At 48.5% G+C, this 16,418-nt stretch overlaps 1 protein-coding gene across 7 annotated transcripts in view; it reads right to left on the bottom strand.

Moving 5' to 3' along the window:
* The window catches only part of LOC102455421 (uncharacterized), a 35,483-nt gene that overhangs the window by 12,059 nt on the left and 7,006 nt on the right, over window positions 1-16,418 (bottom strand). For all 7 annotated transcript variants that reach the window (XR_012897422.2, XR_012897425.2, XR_012897421.2 and 4 more), the window contains exons 7-12: window positions 13,217-13,299; window positions 12,240-12,366; window positions 7,600-7,707; window positions 5,623-5,727; window positions 2,989-3,684; window positions 482-1,099 (exon numbers count right to left, since the gene is read on the bottom strand). Coding sequence is in view for 1 of the 7 variants with exons in the window: in XM_075907132.2 (XP_075763247.2) it covers window positions 482-1,099; window positions 2,989-3,684; window positions 5,623-5,727; window positions 7,600-7,707; window positions 12,240-12,366; window positions 13,217-13,299 (1,737 nt within the window). In the remaining 6 variants the exon portion in view is untranslated. The remainder of the gene's footprint in view (window positions 1-481; window positions 1,100-2,988; window positions 3,685-5,622; window positions 5,728-7,599; window positions 7,708-12,239; window positions 12,367-13,216; window positions 13,300-16,418) is intronic.

Raw genomic sequence — 16,418 nt, 5'->3', positions numbered from 1 at the left:
TTGGATCACCCCTGTCTTCTAGAGCTCAGGGAGGAAGGGACACATGCTTCCATAACTCAGAAAGCAAAGAAATTGATAGAAAGGAGCTCTGGATTCATTCCAGAGCAGGACAGGCTACAAAAGAGAAAAGCAGGAAGCCTACTGAGAGACCACATGATGCAAATAATTCAAAGAGCTGTAAGTGGGAATTAGCAAAAAACAAAAATGATAAAAAGTTTTGTTAGCCCTAGATAAAGTTCCTAGTTTATGGCCCTCACAAATACTCTAATGATAAATAAGGGCTGAGTTCTGACAGAAGCTCTTCCCACACTCAGAACATCTATTGTCTCTGCACTGTGTGGAACCTCTGGTATTTAGTAAGGTTTGAGCTTCAAGCAGAGATTTTCCCCAAACTCATAGTACTTATAAGCTCTCGCTCCCAAGTGGCTCCTCAGATGTCTCATAAGGTCTGAACTCTGAGCAATGCTTTTCCCGAACTCACCAAACTCATAGGTTCTCTCTCCAGTATGGATCCTCTCATGTGCTATGAGGTCTTCATTCTGAGTGAAGTTTTTCCCACACTCACAGCATTCATAACATCTGTCTTCTTGGTGGACTCTCAGGTGTTTCCTAAGCGTTGTGCTCTCAACAAATTTTTTCCCGCACTCATAGCACTCATAGGGTTTCTCTCCTGTGTGGATTCTCTCATGCGTAATAAGTTTTGAGTGCCAACTGAAGCTTTTCCCACACTCACAGCACTCATAGGGTCTTTCTCTTGTGTGGAGCTTCCGATGTTTATTAAGGTTTGAGCGCCTACTGAAGTTTTTCCCACACTCACTACATATGTAGTTTCTCCTTACTGTGTGACTTTTCTGCTGGGGTGTGGTTTTCTCAAGGTACTTGTGAGGTCCCCAACAATGAATGGAGCTATTCAGTATCTCCCCTGGCCTCTTTCCCTGCTTCCTCTGTGGGCTCTGTGGACTCCCACAGCCTTTTCCCAGTGCATGACTGCTGGAGACATCCTCTTGGCATATTTGCAATAAAGTCCCACGTGGTTCCAAAAACTTATTTTCCTGGGGAGGTTTCTTCTCTTCAGTCTCATTCATCACCCCATCACCTGCTGGGACACAGAGAGAAACCTCAGAAAGAGACATAGAAAAAAGAAAAACAAAACAAAGTTAGAGCTGGAAAGATGAAAAATAATCTGGGACTGACTGAATTTCCCCACAGTCTTTCCTGGGGTAAACAGATCAGTTTGGCCTAGATATCCCATCCAAACACTCAGGGAGAAGGGAAGTCAAGGAGGAGCTGCTTCCAGGTGTAGGGATGGGCAGGAAGTCATGAGCGACTTCCCAGAGGATACGAACCCTGATCTCAAAGAACCCATGAGGTCTTTGCTGGGAATCCCAGCTGTTTTCCTCTGACTCTGACAGGCTTGAATTTATGACTGGGTCTCTAGGGCCGTGTCCACACTCAGGGGTTCTTTCGAAAAAAGTACCCTTTTTTCGAAAGAACTTCCCCTGCATCCAGACTCAAGCCGCGTTCTTTCGAAATTATTTCGAAAGAACGCGGCTTTTCTTTCGATGGCGGTAAACCTCGTTTCACGAGGAAGAACGCCTTCCTTCGAAAGTTCCTCTTTCGAAGGAAGGCGTTCTTCAATGTAAAGAGGCCGTCTTCGAAAGAGAGCATCCAGACTCGCTGGGTGCTCTCTTTCGAAAAAGCGGATTTCCTCTATCAAAAGATCCGCCTGCAGTCTAGACGCGATCTTTCGAAAGAGCCTCTTTCGAAAGATGCTTTCGAAAGAGCCTCTTTCGAAAGAAGCCTGCAGTCTAGACACAGCCTAGGACTGTGGCACCTCTGTGCCCCTTAAAACTCCAGCCAGGGCTGACTCTCACAAAGCTTTGCTAGTGACAAGTAGCAAACCCCGCTGGGAAGTGTGAACACTCAGTACACCACATATGGAGCCCCACACCTGGCTAGATTGCACGAATGCTCCCAGAACAATTCATGAACCACACCGAGAAAAGGCACCAGCCAAATCTCAGCTCCCAGCCTAGTACTGCAAGAATATCCTGTCTTCCGCTGCACAAGATGAGAGATGCCGGGAAAGGAAGGAATCCCCCCAAAAAACATCACATTGTCTTTGGATGCCACAGAATTTACTACAATTAAATATATTTTCAGTGAGAAAATGGTACCAAAAAATCTTGATGTTCAGCACAAACCACAGCACTCTGAGAACAAATGGGAAGGAGGGAATTTGTGCCCAGAGCAGAGAGCTTGGTGACTTCACCAATCACTTTATAGTGGGTGAAACAGTAGACATGAGGTGCTCCCGTTTTGTTTAGACAATTAAAACTGATTCAGCACTTCAGTTGTTATGAGTAAATGTGCTAGACATTATATATTGCCTATGTCTTTAAGGCAAATAAAGTTTAAGTTCTCCATCAAGCTATCTAAGGCCATAGAAAATCCAAGTGGAGATGTGGCCCAGGAAACTTTATCTCAGTGCAGCTAGTTTGGATCACCCCTGTCTCCTGGAGCTCATGGAGGGAGGGTCTCACACTACCATGTCTAAAAAAATAGTCTCAGAGGTGTAGCCATGTTAGACCATAACTTAAAAGAACAACGATTAGTCCTGTAGCACCTTAGAGACTAATATATATATAATAAAGGAGTTGATAAAAAGGAGCTCTGGATTCATTCCAAAGGAGGACAGGCTATAAAAGAGAAAAGCAGAAAGCCTACCAAGAGACCACACGATGCAAATAGTTCAAAAAGCTTTTGAGAGATAATAAAGAAAAATTATTAATGAAAAAAAGTGCTGCCAGCCCTAGATAAAATTCTTAGAGTGTTTATTTCTTTCACGAATATTTTGATGATAAATAAGCACTGAGTTCTGATAGAAGCTCTTCCCACACTAGGAGCATCCATAGCCTCTCTAATCTGTGTGGATCCTCTGGTGTCTAGTAAGGTGTGAGCTCTGAGCAAAGATTTTCCCACACTTACAGGTTCTCTCTCCTGCGTGAATCCTCTGATGTGCAAAAAGGTCTGAACTCTGAGTGAAGATTTTCCCGCACTCGCAGCATTCGTAACGTCGGTTTCCCTGGTGGATTCTCATATGTTTCTTAAGCTTTGAGCTATCAATAAATTTTTTCCCACACTCACGGCACCCATAGGGTCTCTCCCCTGTATGGATCCTCTCATGTGCAAGAAGGTGCGAGCTCCGTGCAAAGGTTTTCCCACACTCACAACACTCGTAAGGTCTCTCGCCAGTGTGAACCCTCTGATGTGTATTGAGGTTGGAGCTGCGAGTGAAGCTTTTCCCACACTCACAGCACTCAAAGGGTTTTTCCCCAGTGTGGATCCTCTGATGTTTAATAAGGTCTGAGCGTCTACTGAAGTTTTTCCCACAGTCATTGCATATGTTGTTTCTCTCTCCTGTGTGACTTTTCTGCTGGGCTGTGGTTTCCTCAAGGTTCATGTGAGGTTCCCAACAATGAATGGAGCTATTCGGTATCTCCCCTGGCTTGTTTCCCTGGCTCCTCTCTGGCCTGTGCGGACTCTCACAGCCTTTTCCTGATGCGTGACTGCTGAAGACATCCTCTTGGCACATTCGCAATAAAGTCCCACATGGTTCCACATACTCATCATCTTCCCGGGGAGGTTTTTTCTCTTCGGTCTCATTCGTTGTCCCATTACCTGCTGGGACAGAGAGAAAAACCTCAGACACAGGCTTGGAAAAGGGAAAAGCAAACAAAGTTACAGTTGGAGAGATGGAAAATAATCAATGATTGAATTTCCCCACATTCTTTCCCACAGGAAAAAGGGATCAATTCTGCTTGGATATCCCGGAGAAAAGGCACCTACCATTTCCCCCCCCCCCTTCAATTCCTGGCCTTGTACTGCAGAATATATCGTATTGCACTCCTCTGAATCATGGATCTGTGGAGTCCATGTCTCATTCTCTTGCTTCAAGATGAGCAGCGCAAATGTATTAACTGATTTGTAACTTCATAAATTGAAAACAAATATACAATATCCTTTGTAAACCTGGGCATACCGAAAACACTTCTGGCAAATGTGCTGGTAAAGATAAATGGACAACAAGTGTGACTATCAAAGGTAGATTTTGAGTGGTTATAAGTGATTATAAACAACTTATAAGTGATTATAAACAATAGGCAAAAAGTTTAAACTTTCAACCAATGTTCACTTTAAATTCATCCATCCACATGAGGAAGAATTCTATTTTTGTGCAGAATACATTTTATGTGCACCAACATGTGAAATGTGCATCACCAGTAGAAACAAAAACCTAGCTGGAACATTCTGCTAACCAGCTGGTCAGCATATCAATCTCTGAGGAGAGATTCATCCCTGAAAGGTCTTTGTCTAACCTGCTCTCAAATATCTCCAAAGATGGAGATTCCACAACCCCCTTAGACAATTTAGTGTTTGATTACCCTGAAAGTCTGAAAGCTTTTCCTACTGTCCAACCTAAACCTCCCTTGCTGTAATTTAAGCCCATTGCTTCTTGTCCTATTATCTGAGATTAAGGAGAACAATTTTTCTCTATCTTCCTTGTGACATGCTATTAGGTACTTGACTTTGACTTTCAGCACAATGCCTCGCATGGCCTGCTCTGTAGGAATTATTACAAACAAACTAGCAGATTTACCCGGTTTTCCTCAGGTCCATAATTCAGGAATTCTATCAAGTGTATTTTGTTTCTTCATCCTTATAAAATTTTATTGTTTGCTACATTTTAACAAATATGGCAATAATCAATTTAGTTTTCAATAACATTTACTTCTAGGTTTCAAATCTTAAGCATTGATTTAGCTGTACCAAAACAGAGCATTGCTCCAAATTTCTCAGTGTTTTCTCTTTTCTGGAAGGTTTATTGAGAAGCAATCCTATTCCTGGTTCATCCTATGTTTCTGGGTCATCTTGGTTTAGTCTCTTTCAACATTTGCCCAATGATGTACTTGATTTGGTCTGTTTTCAGTTTGGTTTTATGAGAAGCAGTCCTATTCCAGGCACATCCCATTTTCCTGGCACAACCAAACCATTACTTAGCTTTAAGCTATGATCAGAGGAAGCTGGATACCTAGCTCTTACTGTTTAGGACAAGTTGTTGTACAGACAGACAGACAAACTCTAACATATAGGCTACGTCTAGACTGGCATGAGTTTTCCGTTAAAAGCATTTTCGGAAAAGCGCGTCTAGATTGACAGGACGCTTTTCCGCAAAAGCACTTTTTGTGGAAAAGCATCCGTGGCCAGTCTAGACACGCTTTTCTGCAAAAAAGCCCCGATCGCCATTTTTGCGATCGGGGCTTTTTTGCAGAAAACAAATCTCTGCTGTCTACACTGGCCCTTTTGTGCAAAAGTTTTTTGGAAAAAGACTTTTGCCCGAATGGGAGCAGAATAGTATTTCCACAAAAACACTGACAATCGTACATGAGATCGTCAGTGCTTCTGCGGAAATTCAAGCGGCCAGTGTAGACAGCTGGCAAGTTTTTCCGGAAAAGCAAAGTGGCCAGTCTAGACACAGCCATATAGTAAAGAAGGAATGTGGGGGTTATAGGGCACCCCAGAAGTACAGAATGTTACACAATTAATTTCATGATACCTCACCTGCGCAGGCACCTTTGAACCATTCTCCTTCCTCTGACTCATGGATCTCTGGAGCCCATGTTTCATTCTCTGGCTTCAAAAGGGCGATCACATCAGTCTTGAAAACTGGGAAAGGAAATCAGGTGGAGATTTGTCACAGAAAAAAATCTCTTCTTTTCACCCAGGCCTATTTTCAAGTTGCGGTAAGTGAGCTCAAACATGATTCTCAAACATGAAGAAAGAGGGATGTAATGAACCCCATCTCCACTGGGAAAACACACCACCCAACAATCATCTTCAAAGGATGGGGGGGCCAAAACACAGCAACGACAGAAAGGGAAGATGGCAGCTAGCAAGGAAACCACCCGCTTCTTTCTGAGAGAGTGTTACAGGGAAGCTAGGAACTCTGAACAGAGTTAGAGTAGGGGGGGCTGCATTGTAGCAAGGGATTCTAGGTGGCTGGAAGCAGGACTCATGCTTCCCAGCTCTCCAGGTCTGGGTGCACTGAGGGTGGCACAGTCTGCCCACCAGGCGCTGGGGTCATCCTGCCCACCTAGCACCTTGGGTGATCTACAACGTGGCTGGCGGGGCCAAGAGCCGTGGATTTTCTGCAGTGTTCCCTGTAAGCTGAGTGCTTGTGCAGCTATCCTGGAGAGATTCCAGTGCCACCCAGCTGATGAGCAGAGCACCCACAGCTGGGTATGTGTGTCTACAGGTGGTGCACATTCACAAGTGCCTTGGTGCACATAAACATTTATTCTGCACATGGAAGGAAAAGATTAGAGGGAACATTAGTCCTCAGGGCTCTGGTGGGGGAGGGGAATGCAATCTCAGACAGAAGGAGCGGTTTGGGCCAAAGGCGAGCCTCCCAAAGCTGATGGCTCACATGACACCCATGGAATCAGGGTCGCTAGCAAGTCAGGCAGGAGCGTGAAAATCCCCCAGGAGCATGGAGGAGGTTGGGGTATTAGATTGTGTAATTCATAGAACCATAGAACTGGAAGGGATCTTGAGAAGGCATCAAGTCCAGTCCCCTGCCCTCATGAAAGGATCAAGTGCTATCTAGACCATCCCTGACACGTGTGTCTCTAAGCTGCTCTTCAATATCTCCAATAATGGAGATTCATTCCACAGCCCTCCGAGGCAATTTATTCCAGTGTTTAACCACCCTGACAGGCAGGAAGTTTTTCCTAGTGTCCAACCTAAACCTCCTTTGCTGCAATTTAAGCCCATTGCTTCTCGTCCTATTATTTGAGATTAAGGAGAATAATTTCTCTCTCTCCTCTTTGTATCACCCTTTCAGGTACTTGACTCTGATATCTAGCATATCACAATCTTTCCCACAATAACTCACATGGCCTGCTCTATGAGCAATATCACAATTAAATACAATCTAGCTGATTTACCTGGCTTTCTCAGGTCTGTAATTCAGGAATTCCATCAAGTGTATTTTGTTTCTTCATCCCTATAAACTCTTATAATTTGCCAAGTTTTAAGAAATATGGCTATAGTTAATTTGGTTACCAATAACATTTTCTTCTAAGTTTCAAACCTTAAGCACTGATGTAACTGTGTCAAAACAGCACTGCTCCAGTTCTCTCTGGTTTATCACTTTTCTAGAAGGTTTATTGAGAAACAATTTTATTCCACATTCATCCCATGTTTTGGGCTCATCTTAAGTCAGTCTCTTTCAATGTTTCATCAGTGATGTCAGTTTTCAGGACTGTACTTGGTCTGTTTTCTGTTTGGTTTTATGAGGCGCAATCTCATTCCAGGCACATCCCATTTTCCTGGCACAAACCAAACCCGATCTACCTTTAAGTTATGATTATAGGAAGCTGTATACCGAATTTGGTGGCCCTAGCTTTTACCATTTAGAACAAATTCTTGAGCAAACAGACATACAAACTCTAACATATATAGCAAATAAGGAACGTGGGAGATACAGGGTACCCCAGAAGTACAGAATGTAACAGAGCTGACTTCATGATACCGCACCTTTGCAGGGGTCTGTAAACCTTTCATCTGAATCATGGATCTCTGGGGCCCATTTCTCACTCTCTTGCTTCAAATGGGCAACCACGTCAGCCTTGAAAACTGGAAACTCTGCACAGGGGAAAGGAAATCAGATGGAGATTTATCACCAAAAAAACAAACAAAAAAAAATCTATTCTTTTCACCCAAGCCTAGTTTGAAGTCGCAGAAAGCAAGCTCCCCATAGGCTCAAACATGGGAAAAGATGGATATCATGAACCTAGGGATATCACTGTGTAGATGACTACATAATTAACTGATAAGCCTGGGTTTATTGGTTAATCCTGTTGACTACTCACATTCCCTCCCCCCCTTGTTTCTGAGCACCGGATCCTCCTACCCCCCCACCTCCATGCTGCTATCTCTCACAGAAAGGCAGCAGCATCAAGGGCAGGGAGCAGGTGGGAGCCAATACGCACGGGGAGCTGGAGTTGAAGCTGACTCCACAGCCTCTCCAGTCCTTCCTCTTGTTGTCTCCTACAGAGGCAGTGGGGAGGTGAAGTGGGGGCAGACAGGAGCCAGTTGTCCCCCGCACTGCTGCCTGTTTCAGAGCAAGGCCGGGGGCAGACAGGCTGCCACCAAGTAGCCCCTATCAATGGGATCTGAGCTCCCTGCAGACAGGGGCTGCTGCCACCCCGCATTGTTGCCTCTCTATCAGAGACAGCAACAGGGAGCAGTAGGCAGAAATCTGTCTGCATGGGGGGCTGGTTTTTAAAATGGCTCTCCCAGTGCACTGGCTCCTGCCTACCACGCTGCACCTCTGTCCCTGATACAGAGGCAACCGTGCAGGGTGGCAGGGGCCTCCCCAGAAGTGGGGCCAGGAACGCAATGGCTGCCGGCCCTGCCCCTGGGGACAACTGAATAGTTGTGTAACTGCTAAAATTGATGCAGTCACACAATTATTCAATTACACGCTACCTAACATCCCTAAACGAACCCCATCTCCACTGGGAAAACACGCTGCCTGACAATAGTCTTCAAAGGGGGGCGCTAAAACACGATGACGGCAGAAAGGGAAGATGGCAGCCAGCAAGGAAACCTCCCGCTTCTTTCTGAGAGAGAGTTACAGCGAAGCTAGTAGCTGTGAGCAGAGTTAGAGTGGGGGGAGGGGGGGCTGCATTGTAGCCAGGGATTCAAGGTGGCTGAAGGCAGGGCTCATGCTTCCCAGCACTCCAGGTCTGGGTGCACTGAGAGCGGCACAGCCTGCCCACCGAGCATCTTGAATGATCCACAGTGAGGAGGGAAGCAAGGGCCGTGGATCCTCTGCCGTGTTCCCTGTAAGCTGGGTGCTTATGCAGCTGCTCCAGAGAGATTCAGTGCCACCCAGCTGATGAGCAGAGCACCCACAGCTGGGTATGTGTGTCTACAGGTGGTGCACATTCACACGTGCCTTGGTGCACATAAACATTTATTCTGCACATGGAGGGAAAAGATTAGAGGGAACATTAGTCCTCAGGGCTCTGGTGGGGGAGGGGAATGCAATCTCAGACAGAAGGAGCAGTCTGGGCCAAGGGCGAGCCTCCCCAAGCTGATGGCTCACATGCCACCCATGGAATCAGGGATGCAAGCAAGTCAGGAAGGAGAGTGAAAATCCCCCAGGAGCATGAAGAAAGTTGGGGAATTAGAAGCTGTAATTCATAGAACCATAGAATTGGAAGGGACCTTGAGAGACCATCAAGTCCAGTCCCCTGCCCTCATGACAGGATCAAGTGCTACCTAGACCATCCCTGACAGGTGTGTCTCTAAGCTGCTCTTCAAGATCTCCAATAATGGAGCTTCCACAACCCCCCTTGGCAATTTATTCCAGTGTTTAGCTGCCCTGTCAGTTAGGAAGTTTTCCTGATGTCCACCCTAAACCTCCCTGGCTGCAATATAAGCCCGTTGTTTCTGGGGGCAACTTACTCTAGCTCCTCTGAAAAAAAGAGAATATGAAAAATAGGAATGGAGCCCTGTGATCACAGGCAGGACTGACTCAAAGAGCCTGGAGAGACTGAGGCTGCTGCAGATAGGGTGGGGGAAGGGCCATCTTCTAAGCCCCCAGAATCACTCCCAACCTAAGATATTGCCAAGAACACTCGCTTGTTGCCAGAGAAGGGGCCATCTGGCAGATGGGGGGGATGGGAGGCCTGAGAAGCGGTGGCTGGAGCCACAGTAGGCCGAGAAGAAGCCAGTGTGGTGGAAGGGTGGGCACTGCGCACTGGAGAAAACAGAGTGAAAATGATCATGTGTGAAAATGCAGATAAAGTGAAAGGGACAGTAATATGAGTGGGGCGTAGCCTCTACACCAGCGACGGCTCTGTAGGGACTTGGTAATAATAGTCTAGGATCCTTGGCAACGCCAGTTCCCTCTGAGCCTCCCCTCTGTCCCACCCGGTGACACACACTCCCCCCTTCCCCAAGAGTCTCTTAGTCCTGTATCTAGGGCCCTACCACTTCACAGTTCATGTTGGTAAATTTCACAGCCACCATATTTCATAGCCATGTCATCTTAAAAACCTTGAATTGTTCACTCCGGTATCGAAACCTTGAATTTCATGGTTGTGGAAGCGTGAGGGCCCCGACCCAAAAGCTGCTCATAGGGTGGGTTGAAAAACTACTGTAGGGAGGCTGTGGTATCGCTACCCTTATTCCTGCATTGCCTTCAGAGCTGGATAGCCCGAGAGTGACATCTGCTAGCCCAGAATCCAGGTTGAAGGCAGCGCCACCACCAACAGCAGCACAGATGTAAGGTTGGCAATACCATACCTCACCACAGTGAAAGTATCCATCACTGCTGCAAAACAACCGTAACTCTACCCCCTAATGCTTGGAGCTGGCATTGGCTACTAACTGTGGTTCAGTAAGGGTGATGGAAGGGGTTGCAAGCTACCAAGGGAAGGGGGTGCATCTCCTTCACTTGGAGTCTTCAAGTCAAGCTTAGATGCCCTCCTGGAAGATGATTTAGTCCATCACAAGGTGTCCAGCTCAGTACAAGAGTAACTGGAGGAAATTCTTAGGTCTTATATCAATGGTGGGCAACCTGCAGCTTTGTGTACCGTTGCTCATGCATTGGGTTGCCAGATCCCGCTGCTTTCTGACCATGTCGTTTTTTTCATACCGGTCTCATTAAAGTGACATGCACACAAAGCGAGGGCACATGAAGTGAGGTGCCTGCTGACTGCACACACACTGACTGTGAGAACCGTGTGCTGCCTCTACATCCAATCCCAGCACTGCTACGGTTCCATCGACACCCTCTTCCCTCCCCCGGAAAATTCTAGGTACGCAAGCGCAGTGAGCAAATCTGCCCTCTCCTGGGAGACTATCCTGGTTACGACAGTCTTGCATTCCACTCACTAGCCTAGGCTGCCCACTGCTGTCTTACGCAGATCAGAACAGATGACCGGATAGTCCTGTTGGGTCACAAAATCAATGAATCTATAACAGATAGGAAGAAGAGACAAGAGAATGCTCAGGGCCACCCTTAGGATTTATGGGGCTCTATGCATTACTATTAAACTGGTGCCCCTCTGCCTAACAGCAGCCCGGGAGAGGGGAGAGGGGGCAATTTTCTAGAGATGGGATTTTATGATCTTCAGCAACACACTAATGAAATATTTTTAATGCAAATTTTAAACTAAGATCCTGTCAACTAACATAATGAATTCATCAGTCTCGGAGGGGTAACCTAACAGAACTTAAAAAACGAGTGGTTCTGTAGCACCTAACACAAAAGATGTATATACAACTGACAGGCTCTACCTGGGGTTGGCCACTGCCCGTAAATGGCTTCATTCCCACTGGAATGGCTCTTTCACGGGTTCTGCTCGTAGCTCCGGCCGGCTTTGGCACTTCCACTTTAACTAGACCCTCCCTGGAGGAAGCAGAGCCACGCAACAAGGACAGGAAGAGGCGGGTGGGTTCACATTAAGAACCAGCAGTGCCCCAAAATTTCGGATGCCCTCCGCAGCTGTGTGTGTGTAAGGACAGCCTGGAAAGTGTGCTGTTGTTTGTGCGCCACTGTTCCACAGCTGGGCAGACCAGCATTGATCAGCAGGCCCTCCAGCTGTGCGCACTGGTTCAGCTGCAGTGTCACTAGATGGGGGAGCAGCGTGGCAGAGCTGTGACTGTACTTTGAAGGGAGGGGCATGTGAAGCTTGAAGGCCCATGTATGTTTCAGTCCGGCACTGAGTGCTATAGGCTGCCTCAGAGCACCGTCGGCCTGCTGGGGGCACACACGCTAGCCGCCTCCAGGGCTTGGAAAGGGGCACGTGAACGCAATGACGCCGAAGGAATCCTTGGGGAAGGGCAAAGCCCTGGTAATACTGAGATGGTCAGAGCGGGGTAGCCAGGCGCAGGCCAGGCGTTTGAAGCTCTGATCGCAACACTCGACCCAAACCCAAGTTCTGCCTTAGCACAGAGATGTTGTCAGACTTTGTGCTATGCTGCTCCTGTCCCCTGTTCCCAGAGTGTTCTGTAGCGGGGTGGGCAGAGCGCTATTGTGTGTGCCATGGACACGTTGGGGTGATGCTGAGACAGGGCAGAGTTAAGGGTACATTGTGGGCATGACATGAACCTGATCGCTTCATTTCCCCTTCTAATGCCCGAGAGACAGGAATACTCACCCAGCGAGGTCACGTTCTCGTAGTTCTCCTGCATGACGGCTCTGTAGAGGGCTCTCTGAGCGGGGTCCAGCAGAGCCCACTCGGCCCTGGTGAAATGCACAGCCACCTCCTCAAAGGTCACCAGCCCCTGAAAGGGCAAGAGCCCAACACTCAGCACCTGCTGCCAGGCCCAGCCTTTGGGCTAGGCGAGCGAGGCGGTCTCCTTGGGCCCCGCATATTCAGGGCCTCGCAGCTCCACGCATTCAGGGCCCCGCGCTGCCCACCTCTCGGCCCTGCCAACTCGGCTGGGAGCCACCCGACTGTGCAGCTCAGCCTCGTGGAACAGGTGTACAGATAGTTCGGATTAGGCTTCCTAATCCGAACTATCTAGTCCGTGCCGCGTGTAGCTGCGCGGCACGGGGTTCGCACTAGCTGGCTTTTAAAAATGGCTGCGCCGGCTTTATGCTAATGAAGCCCGGGAAATTCAAATCCCGGGCTTCATTAGCAAGTTCGGTATGCATACATTACCCCCCTAGTTCGAACTAGGGGGTAGTGTAGACATACCCTTTTTCTGTAGGAACAGGCACTGTCACTAGAGCCCCAGCCACAACCTGCTCAGCACATCCAGGAAGCACCAGCGTGAGGGGAGACAGAGAGATCCCATTTCACTCCCATTACACACTGATTTGCCAGAGGCAGATGGAGCCCCCAACAGGGTCCAGGGAGAGCCCCCTTGTGGGAAATCCAACACCCTCCCCCTTGCCAGCAGCTGGATGTCAGGGGATGAGGCCTCCACTTAACCTCCAAGGGTCTAGTCCTAACCTCTGGGCCCCAGACATACCATGACCCAGCAGGTTCATCACACCTTGTCCCCCTCATCCCCTCCTTCCTGCACCCTCCCAGCCTCCGACCACCCTCCCCAGTCGCTCCACTCCCTGTGTGTTCACTGTCCCGCTCGCTTCTGCAGGAACCCACCAGCATTTCCTCAGCACCCCTACCTGAGCCAGCTCGGCTGCCGCCATCTCCCTTCCCTGGCCAGGCTGGGAGAAGAGGGAGGGACACATGGATGTAATTCTGCAGCCTGTCAGGAAGAGAAGGTGACAGGAGATGAGTTCAGAACAGACTTTAGGCCATTTCCCATCACGAGTCTCACCGGTGCTTTCTCCACCGAGCCAGGCCAGACTCCCACGCCCGTGCTCAGCCACAGTAGTGCACACCCAGCCCCTGCCACCAGGACTAAGCCCACGGAGACCCCTGAAACCTGACGTGGTTCCCCAGCACAGCACCCTCCCCTAGCAGAGGGGGAATGACACAGAAGTAGGGACCAGGCCAAACCCGTCCTGTGCTGCTACCGGAACTGGGTCCTCTCTCCCCTCCTACTTCTCCTCTGTTTCTCTGTCCCCTCCTGGCTCAGACTTGGTTATTGTCTATTCCTGCAGGCCTCCACTAGACTTTCTTTTCTGAAAGATTGAGGAGCAACAATCTCACGTTGCAGTGGGGGAGGTCTACGTTGGCTATTAGAAAAAACTATTTCCCGAGGACTGGGCCGGCCCGAGCCCTTTTGGTGCCCTGGGCCCAGCGTGCGGCGCCGCCCCCGGGTGCAGGGCGCATGCGCGCGCCGGCCGAGGTCTCGGGCGCGCAGCCCAGGGCCTGCCCCCGGGGCGCACAGCGCATGCACTGCCCAACCCAGCCAGCGCTGCTGGCACGTGCGCGGGGCCATGCAGGGCCCCACAGTCGTGGGGGCAAGGGCGCTGCTGTCCAGTGCCATGGGGCTGGCGCTGCTGCATCCGGGCACGCAGCTCCTGATGGCAGCTGTAAGGGACACCACGCGACCCTTACAGCTGCTATCAGGCGCTCCCCGTGGGTTGGCACCCTGGGCAGCTGCCCGGCTCGCCTCCGTCCGGCCCTGCCCGAGGATGGGGGTGAAGCACTGGAATGGGCTGCCCAGGGAGGTGGTGGAATCTCCATCCCTACAGGATTTTAAGGCCAGGTTTGACACAGCCCTGGCTGGGATGATTTAGTCAGGGTTGGTCCTGCTTTGAGCACGGGACTGGACTACGGGCACGTCCACACAGCCAGGCTGAAGCCAAACTAACCTACACAACCTGAGCTACGTCAATTGCGTAGCTGAAGTCGAAAGAGCTTATTTTGGCTTTTGGCACTGCCTACACAGCAGGAAGTCCAAGGAAGTGCACTCGTCCCCCAACTTCCCTTGTTCCTCGTAAAACAAGGGTTCCAGGAGTTGGAGTAAGCAGTCCTCCAGCTCGACATTATTTCAACGTTATGTTGAAATAACTGCATGTAGTGTAGACATAGACGATGTTATTTCAGGATTCTCAAATAACGCTGGTGTGTAGACCTACCCTAGATGACCTCCTGAGGTCTTTTCCAACCCTAATCTTCTGTGATTCTCTGCTAACCATGGATCGGGTGTCAGTCTTCCGGGCGGTGATATAAACACTGTGAACAGTTCCAGGCTGCCGAATAGCTATGTCCCTTCATTTTCAGTTTAAACCAGTATTGACTGAAACATTTCTCAGCTTTTTACAAAGAGTATTATTCTTTTTTTTTTCACCTTACTCTTGTATCATTCAGATTAAGGCTGTTAAAATGCAATGATCTGGCTAATCGTACCGTCAATACAACTTGTATCGATACGCGCTGCTGTGCAGAGCTGCGGCGGAGGTAGCTCCAGGCGCAGGCTCTGGAGCCGCCTGCACTGCTGCTCTGCATTTTAAATGTATTAAGCACTGCTGGGCTCTTGCTACATTGAAAATGCAGAGACGCAGCGATCAGCGCGAGTCAGGACTGCTCGGTCCCAACTCGCACTGAGTCCCACAGCCTCTGTCCACACTTGAGTCCCCGCTCACCCCAAGAGTCTCGGAGGGCTCTTGTACGTTTCAAAAGCAGAAGCGCCAGCAGTGGGAACCGGCCGCAGGGACTGAAGCAGTCTCCACTCGCACCGTTTCCCTGCTGTGCCTCTGTTTGCCCTGCCCCCTCGCGGAGACGGTGCTGGGGGAACTGGCTTAAAGCTGATTCCCCCCAGCACCGGCTCCTGCTCCTCCCCCGCCTCACTGCCTCTCTCTGAAAGAGGCAGCAAGTGCAGGGCAGGAAAGTGACTAGTCAAGTGGCTACTTGACTATCCAATATGCATTTGCTTATCAGATAGTAGACTAGTCACTAACAACCCTAATTCAAATAACAACAATAACTTGACTTATTAAGAGAATACAACACGTTGCATGAGAGACATGTATTACAACCATACATGAGTCAGTGGGTATATGCAAAACTGCCTGGTGAAGTAAGACTGTGTGTTAGTCTAGAGGATACACACAATTAACAAACAGGGACACGTGTGCAAGCTCTGAAGTGCATGCGCCTCTGAACATTTCAAGCTCTTAGCCAAAGACTGTTCGAAGATCTGACACCCTCAAATGGGAAGAAACGGAAATGTGTATCAGAGTATGTTTCAGAACTCTAGGGAGTATTGCAAAGTTTTAAAAAAGCAAAATTAAGAACATAAGAACGGCCAGACTGGGTCAGACCAAAGGTCCATCTAGCCCAGTAGCTGGTCTTCTGACAGTGGCCAATGCCAGGTGCCCCAAAGGGTTAGGGTTCCCAAAGGGAAGGAACAGAACAGGGAGTCATCGAGCGAGCCATCCCCTGTCATCCATTTCCAGCATCTGGCAAAGAGATGCTCAGGACACCATCCCTGCCAATTCTGGCTAATAGGAAAAAAGTACAAAATTGCACAAGTGGGCTGCAAATGGTGAGGCTCAGTTATTAAATGCAAATATGTATGGGCTACTTGTTCTACATCTGCAACCGTTTATTCAAGTGATAAGTTTTATTTGGGAATTAGGTTTTGTAGCATTGTGTTTCGAGTTTTGTTTGAGTTCTGCTGCAAACTACAAAAAGACTTGGACTTTTCAGCTTAGAAAAGAGGAGATTAAGGGGGGATATGACAGAGGTCTATAAAATCATGACTGGTGTGGAAAAAGTGAGTAAGGAAAAGTTATTTACTTATTCCTACAATATAAGAATTAGGGGTCACCAAATGAAATTAATAGGCAGCAGTTTGTTTATAACAAACATAAGGAAGTTTTTCTTCACTTAGCGCACAGTCAACCTGTGGAACCCCTTGCCAGAGGATGGGGTAAAGACTAGAACTGTAACAGGATTCAAAAAAGAGCTAGA

Source organism: Pelodiscus sinensis, chromosome 22, assembly GCF_052426305.1.
Source record: "Pelodiscus sinensis isolate ZL-2025 chromosome 22, ASM5242630v1, whole genome shotgun sequence".
Lineage (NCBI taxonomy): Eukaryota > Metazoa > Chordata > Testudines > Trionychidae > Pelodiscus > Pelodiscus sinensis.
This window is presented reverse-complemented; position numbering and strand designations above follow the sequence as displayed.